Source organism: Dermochelys coriacea, chromosome 1 (genome assembly GCF_009764565.3).
Source record: "Dermochelys coriacea isolate rDerCor1 chromosome 1, rDerCor1.pri.v4, whole genome shotgun sequence".
Lineage (NCBI taxonomy): Eukaryota > Metazoa > Chordata > Testudines > Dermochelyidae > Dermochelys > Dermochelys coriacea.
Window position 1 is genome coordinate 352,627,288 of NC_050068.2, and position 18,807 is coordinate 352,646,094.

Below are 18,807 nucleotides of genomic sequence, written 5' to 3' on the forward strand. Positions count from 1 at the left end.
CAGTGTGGAGTGAGAAAGTCGACCGTTGGAATCGCCTTGATGCAAGTTGGCAGGGCCATTAATCACATCCTGCTCAGAAGAACCATGACTCCAGGTAACGTGCATGACATTGTGGCTGGCTTTGCACAAATGGGTTTCCCTAATTGCAGAGGGGTGATAGATGGGACGCATATTCCAATTCTGGCACCAGCCCCCCTAGCCTCCGAGTACATTAATCGGAAGGGGTATTTCTCGATGGTTCTCCAGGCGCTTGTGGATCACCGTGGGCACTTCATTGATAATAACGCAGGCTGACCTGGAAACGTGCATGACGCACGCGTCTTTTGGAACACTGGCCTGTTCAGGAAGTTGCAAGCTGGGCCTTTTTACCCAGACCAGAAGATCACCGTAGGGGAAGTCGAAATGCCCATTGTGATCCTTGGAGACCCTGCTTACCCTTTGATGCCGTGGCTCATGAAACTCTACACAGGGAGCCTTGACAGCAGCAAGGAGTGGTTCACCAACAGGCTGAGCTGGTGCAGAATGACTGTGGAGTGTGCTTTTGGCCGTTTAAAGGGTCGCTGGCACACTCTGTATCGGAAGCTGGACCTGGCCGATAACAGCATCCCCGTGGTTATATCTGCGAGCTGTACCCTCCATAACATTTGTGAAGGGAAGGATGAACAATTCACTCAGGCATGGAACTCGGAGGTTCAACACCTGGAGGCCGAATTTGCATAACCAGAGAGCAGGGCTATTAGAGGGGTCCAGAGTGGAGCTGCAAGGATTAGGGATGTCTTGAGGGAGCAATTTGAGGCTGAAAGCCATCAGTAATGTCTGGTGTGGTGCCCTGCATGGGAGTGAAGTGCAGTAGGAATCTGTGTTTCACAGATTTGCGTATATCCTGTCTGGAGTGCTGTGCAATGAGTGCTGCACTTCAGGATGGCTATACTGCATGGTGATGGGGGTTGAGTGCAGTGGGTAAGGGTCGTAGTTTTCAGGGCTGGGTGGTGAAGATGTTGGAGGCAGCGGGTGGTGGTAAGAACCCAGATGTGGAGGAAAGTGGTTTAGAGGTGACATGGTGGCACAAGGGGAAGAGTTTTGGGACAAGGGCTGCAGGGGGAGGTGGGCGCGGTAGTGCTCCCCCTGCATGGCTACAAGCGCCTGGATCAAGTCCGCTTGGTGCTCCATGATGCTTATCAGCCGCTCTGTGCTTTGGTGCCGGCGATCCATATTCTGCTGGCGGACCTCCTTCCATCTCCTGCCACTCCTGCACTTTTTTATTTTCATTAGTTGAATGCTGCATGATTTCATGCAGCATGTCCTCTTTGCTTCTACGTGGCCTCTTCCTGATTCTTTGCAGCCTCTCGGCTGTTGATAACATGGATGGCTGAGATCTCAAGGTTGCATCTGTAAAGGCAAAATGCAACACTTGACAGAGGCAGCATTGTTCACACCAGACAGAGCAATGATTCCCCTGTGCTCAAGGGCAAGGGCTTCCGCCCTGGCCCATATGCAGCTTCCTGTGTGCAGCAATGGTCCCTGTGCCCCTCACGGCACAGTGGCGTGGACCTGTTAGCCTGACTGGGACAAGGACCACAGTGGCTGTCCCGAAACACCTGTGCAAGCGCATTGCCAGAGTTCTGGCTGAGACCTTTGAAGAGATCACTGAGGCCGATTACTGCGACGAGAGAGAGCACATCAACGCCCTATTCTGCATCTAGGCATGCATGCAGCCCTAACCCTCCTCGCTCCAAGAGCCCGCACTGAATAACTTCCTTCCCAAAACAAAAGCCGCTTACTGGGAACCTCCTCTGGTGTTTGTCCTTCCCCAAGCACCGGCCGCCGCGACTGGCTACCTTTCTCCGGGCTTGAGAACAGCTCCTGGCTGCCTGCACCTAGGGGTTCTGGGGTGTCTTCCTCCACCTCAGCACCCTCGCTCCCACTTTGTTCCTCCTCCTGCCTTGTTGGACTGGGCTCTGAAGTGCCCATGGTGGTCCCCGGAGTGGAGGTGGGTCGCCCCCAAGTATTGCGTCCAGCTCTTTGTAAAAATGGCAGGTCGGAGGGGCAGCACTGGAGTGGCTGTTCACCTTGCGGGCTTTGCGGTAGGCATCCCGCAGCTCCTTCACTTTAACCCTGCACTGCAATGCGTCCCGGTCATGGCCCCTTTCCAGCATGGCCCTTGATATCTGCCCAAAGGCATCGTAAATCCTACAGCTGGAGCACAGCTGGGACTGGACAGCTTCCTCCCTCCAAAATACTCATGAGGTCCAGCACCTCGCCATTGCTCCATACTGGGGATCGCCTGGTGCGTGGGGGCATGGTCACCTGGACAGATGCGCTGAGAGCACTCCACGCCTGGCTGAGCAAACAGGAAGGGGATTTTCAAAATTCCCAGAGAATTTAAAGGGCAGGTCTGACAGGTGGTCACCTGAGGGCAGGGCAGCAGAGTTCAAAGTGATGACCAGTGGGGCTAGCACAGGCATTGTGGGACATTTCTGGAGGCCGATCAGAGAGCACTAACAGACCAGGGCATCCACACTGGCGCCGGGGCGCAGAAAACATTATTCCCCTTGCCGAGGTGCAGTACCAGCAGCGCTGTAGCCTCAGAGTCAGAGCGCTCTACGTGCCTTGCCAGTGTGGACGGGGAGTGAGCTAGTGCGCCCGGAGCTGCTTTAATGTTCTTTAACCCGCAAGTGTAGCCAAGCCCCAAGAAGGCCAATGGCATATTGGGCTGTATTAGTAGGAGCGTTGCCAGCAGATCGAGGGACGTGATTATTCCCCTCTATTCGGCACTGGTGAGGCCACATCTGGAGTATTGCATCCAGTTTTGGGCCCCACACTACAGAAAGGATGTGGACAAATTGGAGAGTCCAGCGGAGGGCAACGAAAATGATCAGGGGGCTGGAGCACATGACTTCCTAGGAAAGGCTGAGGTTATTTAGTCTGCGGAAGAGAAGAATGAGGGGGGATTTGATAGCAGCCTTCAACTACCTGAAAGGGGGGTTCCAAAGAGGATGGAGCTCAGCTGTTCTCAGGGGTGGCAGATGACAGAACAAGGAGCAATGGTCTCAAGTTGCAGTGGGGGAGGTTTAGGTTGGATATCAGGAAACACTATTTCATGAGGAGGGTGGTGAAACACTGGAATGGGTTACCTAGGGAAGTGGTGGAATCTTCATCCTTAGAGGTTTTTAAGGCCCGGCTTGACAAAGCCCGGCTGGGATGACTTAGTTTGGGACTGGTCCTGCTTTGAGCAGAGGGTTGGACTAGATCATAGAATACCAGGGTTGGAAGGGACCTCAGGAGGTTCTAGTCCAACCCCCTGCTCAAAGCAGGGCCAATCCCCAATTTTTGCCCCAGATCCCTCAATGGCCCCCTCAAGGATTGAACTCATAACCCTGGATTTAGCAGGCCAATGCTCAAACCACTGAGCTATCCCTCCCCCTCCTGAGGGCTCTTCCAACCCTAATCTTCTATGATTCTAGGATGCTATGAGCCAGCTGATGTTCTTGGAAGCCCTGGGGTGCTTTAGAACATTTTGATTTTAACTTGATGCAACGTGTAGGAATCTTTGCATCCCTAGAAACTATTGTGTCATGCCCCTGGTAGGTGTTTTATGGTAATTTTCCTCTCTCTTCAATTAAAGCTACACTCTGCAGCTTGTAATGGGGGCAGGGGGGCAGTGCAGTGATCCGCTCCCTACAGAGGCAGATTGTCTTGAGCAGCTTCTGCAAATAAGTATGCAGAAAGAAAAGGAGTACTTGTGGCACCTTAGAGACTAACAAATTTATTAGAGCATAAGCTTTCGTGAGCTACAGCTCACTTCATCGGATGCATTTGGTGGAAAAAACAGAGGCCTCTGTTTTTTCCACCAAATGCATCCGATGAAGTGAGCTGTAGCTCACGAAAGCTTATGCTCTAATAAATTTGTTAGTCTCTAAGGTGCCACAACTACTCCTTTTCTTTTTGCGAATACAGACTAACACGGCTGCTACTCTGGAACCTGTAAGTATGCAGAGGCTCCCCCCACCCCGGCTGCCCCTTCCTGCTGCCAGTACTGCCTGGCACTGCAGGGCCAATCCCCCAGCCTGGCCTCAGTGAGGGTTTCTGTAACTGCCTGCGCTGGGCAGCGGCTGGGCCAAGGCTCTGGGATCCCCCAAGAGCCCCATAGGGACGGAGCAGCGGCGCTTCCCCACTAGCTGCAGCAGCCCGGAGTCTGCCGGGTGCCCCGGGCCCCGGCTCCCAGACTTTCTCCTCCGCCTGGCCAGGGCCTTTCTTGGGCTGGGGCTGCCCCCCCCGTAACCAGCGCTGCAAGGAGCCGCCGCGACAGGCGCAGGCTGCACCGACCTGCCCCCACCCCCCGGGCCAGCAGCCGGTCCCGATCCCCCCCCGCCCAGGGCGCACTGACTCCCCTGCCCGCTCCCTTCCGCTAGGCTGGGGTGGATCTGCCCCGGTGCGGGGGGACGGGAGCTGCCCCGCGGCACGGATCTGCCTCGGGGGAGGGGCAGTTCCCCGGCACTTCATGCCCCCCCTTTATCGCCCCCTCTAACTAGCTGGTAATTTGTAGACGGTTCCAGGGGGGCGGGGCTTGTGCCGCTTGGGCGGGGCCGGGAGCGCAGGCTGGGCCAGCAGGAGGGAGGCGGGGCGCCCGGGGGGCTGCATCCCGTGCGGAGCCGAGCCGAACCGGGCCGGGCAGAGCGCGCTGGGACGCGGCACCGCCAGGGTGAGCAACGCCCGCGGGCACCGGGCCGGCACCAGGGGCTAAGGGAGCAGCGGGGAGGTGGGGGCGCGGGGGGTAGGAAGTAGTGGGGGGTGCCTGTGGGGGGTAGGGAAAAGTGGGGAGTGCAGGGGGAGGGAGCAGCGGAGCGCAGGTGCCCCAGGTAGGGAGCAGCAGGGTGGGGGGTGCATGAGCCCTTAGAAGAACCCAAGGCTCTGTCTGCTCTGCTCTGCTCTGTGAATCTAGGGTGCTGTGTGGCAGCCTGGCTCCACCTCAGAGCTGGCTGCACTTGTGGGGCCCCAGTGGCTGGGGCCAGCAGTGGAGGGGGAAGCGCTGCCTGGAGCTGTGCCCCCCCTTCGTGCCACCCACTGCCCGCTCCGCCGACAGGTTGCAAGGGTCCGTCCAGTGCCAGGCGATGAACTCTGCCAGGGCAGCCCCAAGCCGCTCGCGGAGCGTGGGCTGACTTCACGTCCCCAGGGCAGGGTCCATAGCCAGAGAGATCTTGGCATGTTGGAGACCCTGGGCAGCCACAGTGTCTGCAACCTGGCCATGGTGTCCCCCGTGGGTGGCGCAGTGGGTGGGGCCGGGGGCCCAGCCCTGCCTGGGTGAAATCAGGGGAGGGGAAGGACTGCGCCAGTGGCAGCCCAGCCTTGGCCAGTGAAGGGGGGGGCCTGTTCCTGAGGCGGGGGGGCTGCCTGTCTGTGGCATGTCCGAGGCCTCTCCCCATGCTGCCCATTGCTGGGGGAGGTGTGCCAATGTCTCAGGCAGGGTCCCCAGGGCTGAGCCTGCCATGCTCGCTGCCTGGCACGTGGCTCATGCCTTTATCTGGATGCTTAGTGAGTGTTGCCATGGCACCCTGGCACCATGTGCTGGGCCCTGACCCAGCCGGGGTCCACTCCCCGCAGGTCTTTGCACGGGGAGGGCAAGGTGAGGGGCTGAGCAGGTCAATTCCAGGTGAGGGGTCCCAGCTCCACGGCTAGTGGGGACCAGGGAGCTGCAGGGGGTCATTGGCAGGGCCCGTGACTGGCTAATTCGTAGGATTATACAGGATTGCAGCCCAGCCCCCCAGTTACCAGTGCCATGTGCTCCCACAGCTCGGGGTACATGGGATCCCTCAGAAGAGACCTTGTCCCCCTCCCGTCCTGGTACTGGGGTGCAGCAGGGTCCCTCGCTGGGGGCAGCAGCCCCCCAAGACAAGATGGGGGGGATTATCTCTCAGGCCCTGGTGGAGAGATGGGCGGGGAGTCCTCACTACTCCAGCTGCTAGGTGGGAGTCAGAGGGGGCTGTAGGCGCTCAGCCCTGCTGGGGCGAGGAGTGTCTGTGTGGTGCCCAGGGGCCCCAGTCTCCAGAGGGGTGGGCCTGGGTACCTGGCCCAGCTGGAGGTGAACAGGAACTAAGGGCTGGCCCAGACAGCACCATTCTCCAAGTGCAGGACGGGTCAATCTGAGCTGCTGTCTCCCATGTGAACTCAGAGCCCCTGGGCTATATCCCCCCTCCCCAGCCCAGGTGAGATGCTCCACCTGCCTGCTTCTCCCTCTGGGCACAGGCTGAGCCTGGCTGACAGGTGCATCGTGCAGGACGGGGAGGCGCCCAGGTATGCTGGTGGAGAGTGCAGTGGGAAGACCCACAGAGCGGGATTCGATTGGGTGGGGGGCAGCTGGCAGGGCAGCACCTGGCCTCCATCTGGAAGCTGGGTCAAAAGTACAAGGGGCTCCCCAGTAGAAGCCCAGTATCCAGGGGGCCGTTCAGAGCAGGTGGTGTCTGTGGGGAGCAGAGATCCCTGGCCAGGAGGGAGGGAGCTCTGTGTGGGGCTGGTGCCAGTGGGTTTGAGGAGCCCAGGCGCTGTGGAGGTGTGTGTGGGAGGGCAGGGAGAGAGGGGCAGGGGTCACAAGGGACTCAGCATGAGGGAGATCAAGCCCTCCCCAGGGAGCAAGGGAACAGGCTGTTCCTTTGGCTGGCGGCCAGCGGGTGGGAGGCAGGAGGCCCCTTCCCTTGTCTCACGTGGCATCTCCCTCCTGCCTTGGGCTGAGAGTGGGCGCGGTGCCAGCCCTGCCTTGTGTAATCTGTTATGTAGCCATGGCTGGGCTGTCCCAGAATACTCCATTTCCTGTGCGAAGCACGCTGGGCTGGCAGGCTGCCACCCACCTCATCCCTCACAGGAATGGGGAGAACCCTGCGCAGTGTGCAGCAGGTGGGTGCCCAGCGTGGACTTAGGGCAGGGGCAGTGGTGGGGTCTATCTAGAGCTTGGTACTGAGGGTTAAAATGCCAGAGAAGCAGGGAACAGAGCGACAGCCCAGTTTGCCCTGCGCACAAAGAGCCAGAGAGCAGAGGGGTGTGAAATATGGCCTTCTCCCCAGATCAGCACGCAGGAGCGTGGGGCCCGAGCCCCAGGGCATTGTCTCCCCTGCGGGCGTCACAGCAAATGGCTGGCAGGGCCCTGCTGGCTGAGCACACAAAGGCAGGAGCTGTGCACACTGGACAAGCTGCCCTGGCAGGCTGCCGTTCGTGGCACAGCTTGTCGCCAGGTTAGTGCATGCCCTCGCACACCCACTGGGCACCTTTCCCTGAGAGCAGTGGCCAGGCTGGGCAGCCCTGAGGTGCCTCTAGCCCGGTCTCCTGCTTCCACCCGTGGCCTCCCATGAGGTGTTTGAATTGGGTGAGTGGTTCTGCCCACGGTCCTAGTGCCCCGCAGTGGCAGGGAAATCATGGTGCTGCAGGGTCTTTGGCTCTAATGCCCCGGTTGGCCACGTTGTCCCTGTGATGGCCGGTCACTGTCCGTCTTCCATGCCCGTGGCTGCTGGCCTGGCCACCTGTCTGTTGGGTCCGATGGCTGGAAGCGGCCACTAGCCAGACTCAGCCTGGAGCCAAGGTGCAAGTGCTTGGCAGTGAGAGGAAGGAACCATCGGAGCCACTGGCCACAGGGGATTGTCCATCACTGGCCATTTTTCAGTCCAGGCTGGATGTTTGCCTGAAGCTCGGCTCAAGGGATGAATTCTGGATGGTCCCATGCCGTGGGGAATGGGTGAACTCAGAGCCCAGCCCTCCTGCCAGAAGCCGGGCCCTGGCACTATACCCAGCTACCGGTCAGGGGCTATGCAAAAATCCAGGCTTCATGCTTAACACTGAGGGCCCAGACTGGGCAGCGCTGGGGCCGAGCCCCCTTCGAGCCTGGGTCTGGGTCCTAGCCCCTGGGTCTGACACCCCAAGCCAAATGGGGCAGGTGTATTCCCTGCCCATGCTGGTGGGGGGCCCTACTGGCCGAAGCAGTGTGACCATCCGGCCCTGCCTAGCAGTTGCAGGGACTTGTTGGAGGGCTGTTTGCAGGGCAGGGCCAGAGCCCACAGGGCTGATCACAGAAGCGGGGCCCCAGTTGGGCAGACACACGAGGGTCTCTTGTCCCTTTGCTAGGGATGAATGCTCTAGTCCAGTGGGACTGAGACCTTTTTGCAAATCCACCCTCGGGAAGAAAACTTTCTGGAGCTGGTGAATGGGGATGGGTTTGTCGTGCCAGGGCAGGGCTGGGAGGCAGGACTCCTGGGTTCTTGCTCTGGGAGCAGAGGGGTGTAGTAGCTAGATCCTGGGTTCTATTCCCTACTCTGCTATTGGCTCACTGTGTGACCTGGGGTAGGACATTTCCCTCACCGTGCCTCAGTTTATCTCCCCCAACTCCCCACAGCCCGTGGGGAGACAGTACTCCCTGCTGCTGGGGACGGTGCGGGAGCCGTGGCTCCTCTGCCAATGTGATACCCCATGCTGGTTCCAGAGGCATGAGCCTGCCCGTGCATGTCTTGCAGGGCTCCCATGCCTGGATGCTAGAGGTAGCACGGCCACAGCAGCCTGGATGCAGATGGAGCCAGCTGGAGACACCAGGGCTACCCCCCCAGTGCAGCCTCAGGGCCCAGAGCCGCCCGCACTGCGGGTGGTGCAGCCTGCGGAGCTCTCTCTTGCCCCTGGCGGGGCAGCAACGGTGACAGCCTTTTCCAGGACCATCCACCTGTACAGCAGCCCTGCGCCTGGGGGCAGCGCCCCCTCCAGGCCCCTGGTGGTGCTGCTGCCCTGGTTTGGCGCCCGGCCCCGCTCCATGGCGAGGTATCTGGAGCTTTACCTGCTGCGCGGCCTGGATGTGCTGGTGGTGGAGAGTGATCTGAGCCACTTCCTATGGCCCCGGCACGGGCTGGCGTACGCAGCCTGTGTGCTGAGCCTGCTCCGGGAGAGCCAGCCCCTCTGCTCCCGTCCGCTGCTCGTCCACGCCTTCTCCATCGGCGGCTACACCTTCGCCCAGATGATGGTGCACATGAGCCGGGAGCCACAGCGGCACCAGCAGCTGACAGAGAGGATCCGGGGCCTGGTCTACGACAGCCTGGTGACAGGCAGCCTGGGGGACATGGCGCTGGGTGAGTGGAGTCTGGGCAGGTCCTGCGGGGCAAACCCCCTCTCCAGGCACTAGCCCCTGGGGAGAGGAGCGAGGCAGAGGACAGATCTTGCACTGTCCCCTCCAGCCCCAGCTGTTCTGGAGCCCTGTCCAGCCGGGAGATCACCAGGATCTGCAACAAGATGCGGAGCATAAGAACGGCCCCCCTGGGTCAGACCACTGGCCCATCTCTGACAGGGGCTGGTGTCAGGTACCTCAAAGGGAATGAGCGGAACAGGGCAATTATCAGTGATCCATCCTGTCACCCAGTCCCAGCTGCTGGCAGTCGGAGGTTTAGGGACATCCAGAGCACAGGAATGTGTCCCTGCTTATCTTGTTGACTCATAGCCATTGCTGGACCTGTCCTCCAGGAACTGATCTAGTTCCTTTTTGAACCCGTTATACTTTGGCCTTCCCAGCATGCCCCGGCCGTGCGTGCCACAGGCGAGCAGGACTAACCTGTTTGTTCTCCGCGTCTGTCCGTTGGAACGGGGGCGATGCACTGGCTGGGTGGGCTGTCCCCTCTGCAGATGCTGCCCCAGCTCCATCTGCAGTTTGGGTCCTCTCCTCCCAGGCTCCTGCTGTCACCCCTCCTGCCACATGGGATTCAGGCTGGGTTTGGCCCAGAACCACCCCAGGGCAAGGAGAGGAGCTGCTCAAACAGCCCTGGGAGGTGGCATCTGTGAGAGCCGGGAGTCCTGGCAGACGCTGCCATTGCCCAGCCCCCATGGTTAGAGCAGAGGTGTGGGTGGGGCCGGGTCTTGGCCGTACCCTGGGCGCAGGGCCTTTCCCAGTGTGCCCAGCCAGCACTAGCCCCGTGGCTGACAGAGGCACAGCCAGGGGACATGGGGAGCAGCAGGCAGGGCGTCACGGCCCGGCTGTCTCAGGACTGTGAGGGCCGAGGGAACAGGCGGAAGCCGCAGCATGGTGGGGTCCCCAGGGAGGGTCTGCGTCTGGCCTGGCGGCTCCCCTGCCCGCTAACCCCCTTCTTGCCCTGTGCAGGCGTGGCTCAGATGAGCAGCTCCGCGGCCCTCCGGCCCCTCATCAGGGGAGGCACCAGGCTTTACTTCAGCCTCTTGCATTGCTGCACCGTGCGGTACTACAAAGCGGCACAGGGCGTGTTCTTCCGGCCGCCGCTTCGCTGCCCTGTCCTGGTCTTCTCCTGCTGCAACGACTCCCTGAGCGACCCCGCCCTGGTGCAGGAGCTGCTGGAGAGCTGGAGAAGGGCGGGTGTCCTGGTGCAGGCCCAGTCCTGGCAGGACTCACGCCATGCAGCCCACCTGCGCCAGCACCCCCAGGAGTACCAGGAGGCACTGCAGGGATTCCTGAAGCAGCTGGACATGGCCCTGCTCCAAGCCAGACTCTAGCAGCTGGGGCTGGGTTGGCCCAAGAGCCCCTCTGACGTGGACAGGGTGACATGCAGCTGCTGCTGCAGCCAGAGCCCTGCTCCTCCCTGGCAGGCAGGGTGCTCCTGCCATCAGCCGCAAGCTGTGCCATTCACCTTCCTCAGCCGGCCCTGCCAGGCAGGCCAGACCACGGTAACAACTGCTGCACCATGGACACCCCGGCCGGGGGAGGAGAGCCACTGAGTCCTCCGCCCCAGGGAGGCATGATGGACACCTGCCTGCTCTAGCCCCATGGGGCGGTGGCAAGGGGGGGAGACACGTTTCCCCCAGGTGGGTTGATGAGAAGGGATGGCAACTGGTGCAGCCCTCCCCTCCCCTCCCCCAGTTTCGCCTCTGCCCTGGGCTGTAGGGGGACAGGGACAGGCTGCTGGTGGCTGGCTATCACAATTCAGCAGCTCCACCTCCCACCAGGAGCCCAGCTGCCTCTCTGCACCTGCCCTGTCCCTGCACAGAGCAAAAGCCCCTTGCAGGGCCTGGGGGAATGGCCAGGCTGAGCAAGGATGGGAGGCGCAGGCTGGATGGGGGCTCTGTGCCCCATTTCAGGCTAGTTTCAACACAGTTATTTAACCCCCTCTGTAAATTGATTTGAAATCCCCTCGGCCACAGGACCCTGCCCTGCCCTGCTGCGGTTCTACAGTGCAGCTGCCACTGGTCCTGCAGCCACATGCCCTAGCCGTGCTCATGCATGTCCTAAGCCCAGTCCTCAGGGCCAGGCCAGGGGGAGGAGGGGGATTGCACCCCCTTCTCCAGTGGGCTGGTGGTTTGCCCTAGCGAGTTGAGCTGGAGTCCCACTCAGCATGCTCCATCACACCAGCCCATGCCAGGCCCCGATGCTGCATTACTTTATTATTATTATTCAATACACAATTACAAACACTGGACCCCAAATGTGCAAAGTTAAAGCCTTCTAACGAGTGGGGGGGGGGGTCGGTGCTGCAGGGGGAGAGGCCGGGACTTGCCAGTAGCTGCAGTGACAGAAAAAGGAGATTTAAACTCATCTGGCAGAAAGAGAGTGGAGGAAATGGATGCCCAGAGCCTGCAGCATGTGGCAGCACCGGGCTGCACGGCAGAGGGTGCTGCAGCCAGGCCAACAGCACAGCTTGCAGAAGGGTGGCCAGGCCCCATTCCAGCTTTGGGGGTGGCTTTAGGGGTCACGCTGGTCACCCTGCCTAATCCAAGAGGGATGTCACCCTGTGGCTGGGTAGGCTGCAGGGACCCCAGCAGCAGCTGCCAGGCGTGCAGCAGGATGATGTTCCGGGGGCTCTGTAGAGAGGGACAATGATGGAGAAGTCCGGGCAGCTTCTGGCCAGGACTGGAGGGGAGTTGGCTGGTCCATGGTGTTTGGTCCAGGTTGGAGAGACCCTACTAACAAACAGCCTTGGGGGGCAGGGTAAGACAGCCCCGGGGCAGCGGAGGATTAATAGGCAAGGCTCAGCCTCCTGTACAAGTTTATAAAATCCCTTGAAGCCCAGCGGCTACTGGGCCAGAGCCAGGCCCGGGCTGTCAGCAAGATCCTTGGGGCTCACGTCACTGCCCCACTGCAGGGAAGGGGAAGTGCTGGAGCCCCCCAGCCTGTGCGCAGCCGTGGCCCCCCGTGCAGCACTAGCACCGGTGGGGGGGACATGCCGTGGGGGCTGGCGGAACCGGAGGCGTGGATGGGAGCCGGCATGGGGGGAATGTGGGCTCCAGCCAGGCTGTGGCTGCCAGGGCCGATGCAGTGGGGGTGGGGGGAGCTGGGGGCCCTGCTCAGTGCTCCCGTGGAGGACGGCCCAGTGCTAAGGGCTGAATTGCTCCTGCCCAGCCGGCAGTGGGAGGTGCCCCCCCCACGGCCCCCGCAGCTCTTTCCAGCACCTGCTCTCTGTTCTCCTGCCCCGCCCAGGGGGGCTGGTTCCTGGGGCCTTGCACCAGGCGCTGGGGAGATCTGGCTGCCGTCCAGTCAGGGCCAGGTCCTGGCCACAGGCGGCTCCGGGCAGGCGAGACGCTCTTGGCCATAGTGCAAATCCATCCCTGCGAGGAGAGTCGGAGTGGAGGGCTGGGCTACACGCGGCGGGCGGCGACCGGGGCAGGGACGTTGGGAGCTACGCGCTGGCTGCTGCTTCGGAGCCCGTCTTCAGTATAGCCGCTTCTCGTAACTGGCGGGGAGAGGGGGAGGCAGGGTTAGCGCGGGGCCGACAGTGCCCGCCCCCCCGGGCAGGGCTCAGTGAATTCGCCCATGTTCAGGAGCCCCTGGCCTGTCATCACCCCTGAGCCGGAGCAGGGGCTGAGCTGCTCGGTTGAGAGGGCGAGGGGAACGGCTGCTGGCAGGACTCTGTGGCCAGGCCAGCCCCTCCACAGACCATGTTGACACTAGCTGGTGCCCTGAACCGAAGCTGGGCCTTCCCAGGGTTCATGGTCTCTGTTGCACTCCTGCATGGCACCAGCCTGGGATGAACAGCCAGGACCTTAAATCAGACCTTGCTGGTTGGTTGCCCCCTGCAACGAAGCAGGACTGTTCTTAATGTTTCCTCTGAATAGTGTGGGGGTGCCTCAGTTTCCCCTATGCAATTCTTAAGTATCTAGGGGGTGGGATAAGGGTGTATGATTGTTGCAGAGCCCTAGAGGACAGGTGTGTGCAGGGGTCTGGACACAGAGAATGGCCGACACCCTGTTTCCTGGCACCTGATGGCCTGGGCCCTTCTCCTGCAAGGTGAGAGCTAAAGTGTTGGAGAATGAAGGAATCAAGTGACCTCCTAGCCCAGGAAAAGGACAAAGCGGGGGGGGGGGGGCTGGAGAGAGATTTAGTTTGGGGCTGGCTGGGGACGTGGAGTGAAGTGCAGACGGGGTTGTCTGGCTCACTGCCCCCCAAAATGGACCCAGTTGAGGGGTCCTCTTCTCTGTACCTACAAGCTCTGTGTTAGACCATGTTCCTGTCGTCTAATAAACCTTCTGTTTTACTGGCTGGCTGAGAGTCACGTCTGACTGTGGAGTTGGGGGGCAGGACCCTCTGGCTTCCCCAGGACCTCGCCTGGGCGGACTTGCTGCGGGAAGCGCACAGAGGGGCAGAGGATGCTGGATGCTCCGAGGTCAGACCCAGGAAGGGGGAAGCCGGGTGAGCTGTGGGTCCTGCAGACAGGCTGCTCACAGAAAAAAAGAAAAGGAGTACTTGTGGCAACTTAGAGACTAAGGTACACGTACTCCTTTTCTTTTTTGTGAATACAGACTAACACGGCTGCTACTCTGAAACCGGCTCACAGAAAGGAGACTTCCCCAGAGTCCTGACTGGCTTCACAGGGAGCAGTTCCAGGGCTCTGCTCGGGGACTCCGTGACAACTGGTGGCAGCAGTGGGATGTACTGCACCCCGTGGATGGCGCTTCCTGCAGTAAGTGACTGGGGAGCAGTAAAACGAAGGGGGATTGATGAAGGCTCAGAGAGGAGTGGTTTTGGGGGCGGTTAACCCCTGGGAGTGTGTGACCAGGGAGAACGACGGTGCAGTAATGGGGTCCCCCTGGGGACTGCAGTGAGCAGTCTCAGGGGTGGAGGAGCCTGTGGCTTGGCCCTGGGAGAGAGAAGGACTTTTGCAGTAACAGGGGTCTCCTGGGGATTGCAGCGAGCGGTCCCAGGAGCGGAGGAGTCTGCAGCTCGACCCTGGCAAAGAGATGGTGACCTCGAGAAGGGCTGGCACACGAGGGGTTCTCCCTGGAAACCGTGGGGAGCTGAGAGCACACAGGTCTGTGAGTCCACAGCAACGTGGGAAGAGCGGAGTGATGGCCTGTCACCATCTCCTTAAGAAGGACATTGTAACCCTGTGCAAAAAAAGAGCGTTGCACATTGGAAAGTTCCCCAAAGCCCAGTTAATCGTGCAGCTGGAGGAGGATGATCACTCTAAGGAGCAGATTCCTGACCCCAATGGGGCTATAGCAGGATCTGGGAGCAGCTGCAGTGGTAGCCAGGCATCCCCAAGACTGCTGTCCCCGACCAGACTAGGGTCTTCACGATCGGGTTCCCCATCCGGGGATCGGAGACGGACGGGATTGGAGCTGAGTCCAAGAGAGCAAGAGGACTGTGAGAGGCAGCGAGAGCCCGAGGAAGAGCTGCAGAAGCAGCAGCAGCATGAACTGGTGATGGTGGAGCAGAGAGGCAGAGGGGACCTCCCAGGGGTGACTGGGGATAGACCCCGGGGGGCCAGTTCCGCAGGTAACCTCGATACTAAATTGCTGCCCCTGGTTGAGGAGGGGGGGGGGACGTGGATGCCACCTCACCGCCTTTGAGCAGGCTGGCGATTTGAACCACAGGGAACCTGCGGAAAAGCCCCAGTGTCTAGCTCCCTTGCTGGGTCCCAAGGCCATAGACTCCGTCAGCCAGATGGGTGGGGAGGTGGACAGGCTCCTACTCCTGACCCCAACCTATATGTGTTTATGGAGTTTCCTGAGCTCAGGCCCCTCAGACCCCCAGTGGGAGCGGAAGGTGATGGTCAATGGGGAGACATTCCTGGGGTGGCGAGATCCTGGGACAGAGAGAACTGGTGTCAGGCCCCTGGTGGTGCAGCCTCAGATGCTGGGGGGCTGTGTGAGCTGGGTGAGGGTCCCAGGGATAAAGCCCCTCGCCCTGCCTACGGCCCAAATCCCTGTGCAGATCCAGGAGGGGTGGGGCTGGCTGGTCGTTGGGGTTCTCCAGGATACCAGCTGTGAGACCCTGTTGGGGGGTGACTGTGTCCCTTTGGGACAGGATCCAGGCCCTGCTCCTGTAACGGTCGAGGGTTTGAATTTGAATCCAGGGAACCAATCGGTGGAGAGGGAAATGGTCAGTGAAAATGCAGCTGACCTGGCTGGCAGCAGGGAGGAGCTGCTAGGCTCAGGCTGCCTGCCTGTAACCAGACCCCTGGGGCTGGGTGGGACAGAGAGATGCTCCCCACCCCCTTGCACACCAGAGAGGGGGCTCACGCTGGCTCTGATGCAGTGAGGAAAGCAGGGAGCTCGCTGCCGACCCCCACTGGGACAGCAAGGGCAGCGCTGAGCAAAGTAGGAGCTGAGACCCCAGCTGAGTGGGGGGAGACACAGGCAGGGCAGGGGATCCGTTGGGAGTGGCAAGGTGCTTGGTAAGGAAAGTCTGGATGAGCCTAGGCAGCCTTGTGAGCTGATGGCTGTGTCTAGTCAGCAGGGTGGGAAGGCCAGGAGAGCGGAAGACGAGTGTCCCTGCACCTTACCTGTTAGCTGGGTGGAGAATTGGGACAGGGAAGGAAACGTGCCTGTGTCTGTCAGGGGTATTGACTCGCCTATGGAGGGAGCTACCCCGGTCTCCAAGCAGTTGTCTGTGAACAGCCCTGTGTGCTGGGACCAGGGGAATGAGATCCCGAGCTGGGTGTCTGGGAAAGGAGAAAGTGTCTCCGGCTCTTCTTTGTCTGTGGAGCAGACAGAAGGGGCCTTTCAGTCTGTGGTGGCTGAGAATAGTGCAGTTGTCTCAGAGCTGGTTCTGGAGTCAGCTAAAGCCCAGGAAGGGAATGGTCCTAAGTTTGTGTCTGCTCGGGAGAATGGCCCTATAACTAGGTCGCATCCAGTTAGTGTCTATGTAAAATCCCAGAGACCAGACAATTCTGTGCTTGTATTTTGCTTGTTGCTAGTATGTGGCTGGGAAAGGCTGTAGCAACTCTGTCTAATCAGGGTGAGATCCTAGCCAGGGCACAAGGAGAGCAGAAAGGGGATTTGATCCTGTTACCTACTGAGGGTGTGGAAACCTGTAGCAAGAAGGAAAAGATTCCTGAACTTGTGTGTGGCAAAGGGAAGGAGAAGGCTTCCAACCTTTTCTCTAGGAAGTCTGTGAGTTTGCCTGAAAGGGGATTGTGTAGGAATCCGCCTGATGGGCCAGAGGTGATTCTGGATGTAAGTGAGACCCAGAAAGAGTCTGTTGTTGCTCAGGAAAGTGTTCCTCTAGAGCAAGCCCTAGGTGAAGAGGGTAAGGGCAGAATTTCTGTGAAGGGTGAATTGTTGCGTAGAAAAGCCCCTGGGGAAAGGAATCCTCATGGAGTCTTTGCAAGCAGTTTACTGCCACTGAAGGGTGGGAAAGTGATTTAATCAAGAAAGTTTCAGTTCTTAACAGCCAGAAATTTTCGCTTGTGAATGAAGCCACTGACTTTCCTGTTGGAGGATCCAGTGTGGATAGCTTTGAGAAGGTCTCAGATGAAGTGAAAGCTGTTAAGAAAGTTAAACAGTCCTCTAACCAAGTGGCTGTGTTTGGCCAGCTTGTTGGGGAGACAAGGTTGTTGAGAAAGGGATGTCTCCATGCTAGTTCTGTAAGTGAACAGTCTGTGGCCCAGGTCAAGATGGGGGCTCTTAACCAAGAGAGCCCGAATTGCAGCCCTCCAGACTAGAGCGCTGGGAGAAGACCCGATCCCAGTTTGACCCCCGGAGGTTTTGGGGTAGCAAAAGGGCACGGGCCGCATGAACCTTCTCATATGCGAGTGCTATCGACCACGCCCAACCTAAGGGAGGGCTTGAAACTGGAAGGGCGTAAAACTGGAAGGGCCTGATGTAACTCCCACTGAGGAATGGGAGAGATGCTGGGGCATCCATGGGAACATTGGTGGGTTCGAACTTCCCCAGGTCACCAGCGAAAGTGACCCTGCTCAGTTTGGTCTCGAAGAGGGGAGAGATGTGACAAAGTGGGACTGTTCTTAATGTTTCCTCTGAATAGTGTGGGGGGCCTCAGTTTCCCCTAGGCAGTTTTTAAGTATCTAGGTGGTGGGATAAGGGTGTTTGATCATTGCAGAGCCCTAGAGGGCAGGTTGTGCAGGGGTCTGGACACAGAGAATGGCCGACACCCTGTTTCCTGGCACCTGATGGCCTGGGCCCTTCTCCTGCAAGGTGAGAGCTAAAGGGTTGGAGAACAAAGGAATCTGGTGACCTCCTGGCCCCGGACAGGGACAAAGCCCAGAGGAGGGGGGGGCTGGAGAGAATTTCAGTTTGGGGCTGGCTGGGGATGAGGAGTGAAGAGCAGACATGGTTGTCTGGCTCACTGCCCCCCCCAAAATGGACCCAGCTGAGGGGTCCTGTTCTCTACACCTACAAGCTCTGTTTTAGACCATGTTCCTGTCGTCTAATAAACCTTCTGTTTTACTGGTTTCAGAGTAGCAGCCGTGTTAGTCTGTATTTTCAAAAAAGAAAAGGAGGACTTGTGGCACCTTAGAGACTAACAAATTTATATGAGCATAAGCTTTCGTGAGCTACAGCTCACTTCATTGGATGCATACCGATGAAGTGAGCTGTAGCTCTCGAAAGCTTATGCTCAAATAAATTTGTTAGTCTCTAAGGTGCCACAAGTCCTCCTTTTCTTCTGTTTTACTGGCTGTCTGAGAGTCACGTCTGACTGCAGAGTTGGGGGGCAGGACCGTCTGGCCCCCCAGGATCCCGCCTGGGCGGACTCGCTGTGGGAAGTGCACGGAGGGGCAGAGGATGCTGGATGCTCTGAGGTCAGGCCCAGGAAGGGGGGAGCCGGGGGAGCTGTGGGTCCTGCAGACAGGCGGCTCCCAGAGAGGAGACTCCCCAGAGTCCTGCCTGGCTTCGTAGGGAGCAGCTCCAGAGCATCGCCCAGGGACTCGGTGACACCACCTCTCTGGCCCAGGAGGGAGTGGCTGATGCTGGCAGGCTGAGCCCCACACTGAGGGATGGCAAAAGCCTACAGAGCCCTGGCTCCCCAGCAGGGAGCGCTCATGCCCTGGCCTGGCCTGGCCTGGGGCTGGCTCCCACAGGGCATGTGGTGGTGACGGGCTGGCCAATGCCCAGAGCCAAGCAGCCCCATGCCAGGCTCATGCAAAGCAGCCTCGTGTCACGAAGGATCCAAAAGTGCTTTCCAGACACGGGCGCACACAAGCTCAACGCACCGGGTCAAACCCTCTGCTGTTGCAGCTCCACTGGGCTCGCTGGAGTTACAGCAGCAGATAATTCGGCCTAGGACTTGCTTCATCCACCATGGATAGGCAGCCACCTCTGGGGTGGGCCAGGGCAGCTGGCTGACAGCTCACAGCAACCCTGCACAGCCGCTTAGGAGAAAGTGAAGGAGACACCCATCCCCAGTTGGGGAGGGAGGCCAGGACCAGAATCGTGAGGGTCACGCTCTACAGCGAGGCGGGCAGCTGGCTAACCATCATGAGAGGGCAAGATTTTGACCACCTAATGGTGTAAAACCAACCAGTTTTCCCCAAGCCCTGCAGTAACCTTCCCCCAGGCGAGTGCTCCCCCATCTCACACAGCCCTGCTCGCCCCTCCCGTCCCACGTTCGGGTCCTGCCTAGTCTGTCCTAGAGGATGGGGGATGCAGTCA

The 18,807-nt window shown here is 59.7% G+C and overlaps 2 protein-coding genes across 11 annotated transcripts in view; one reads left to right on the forward strand and one right to left on the reverse strand.

Annotated features, from left to right (window-relative positions):
- Positions 1–4,586: 4,586 nt before the first annotated feature.
- Positions 4,587–11,396, forward strand: LOC119859388 (transmembrane protein 53-like). Of its 2 annotated transcripts, none has more exons than XM_038411480.2 (3): positions 4,587–4,702; positions 8,493–9,092; positions 10,112–11,396. In XM_038411480.2, exons 2-3 carry the CDS (start codon positions 8,540–8,542, stop codon positions 10,474–10,476), a joined length of 918 nt encoding a protein of 305 aa, XP_038267408.1. In that variant the 5' UTR covers positions 4,587–4,702; positions 8,493–8,539; the 3' UTR covers positions 10,477–11,396. The 2 variants fall into 2 exon arrangements, with proteins under 2 accessions (XP_038267408.1, XP_038267398.1); XM_038411470.2 differs by lacking the exon at positions 4,587–4,702 and adding an exon at positions 4,852–6,888.
- IMPDH1 (inosine monophosphate dehydrogenase 1) overlaps positions 11,342–18,807 on the reverse strand; it is a 50,410-nt gene continuing 42,944 nt past the window's right edge. For all 9 annotated transcript variants that reach the window (XM_043500216.1, XM_043500213.1, XM_043500229.1 and 6 more), the window contains one exon: positions 11,342–12,647. In XM_043500216.1, the coding sequence (XP_043356151.1) occupies positions 12,553–12,647 (95 nt within the window). In that variant the 3' untranslated portion in view covers positions 11,342–12,552. The remainder of the gene's footprint in view (positions 12,648–18,807) is intronic.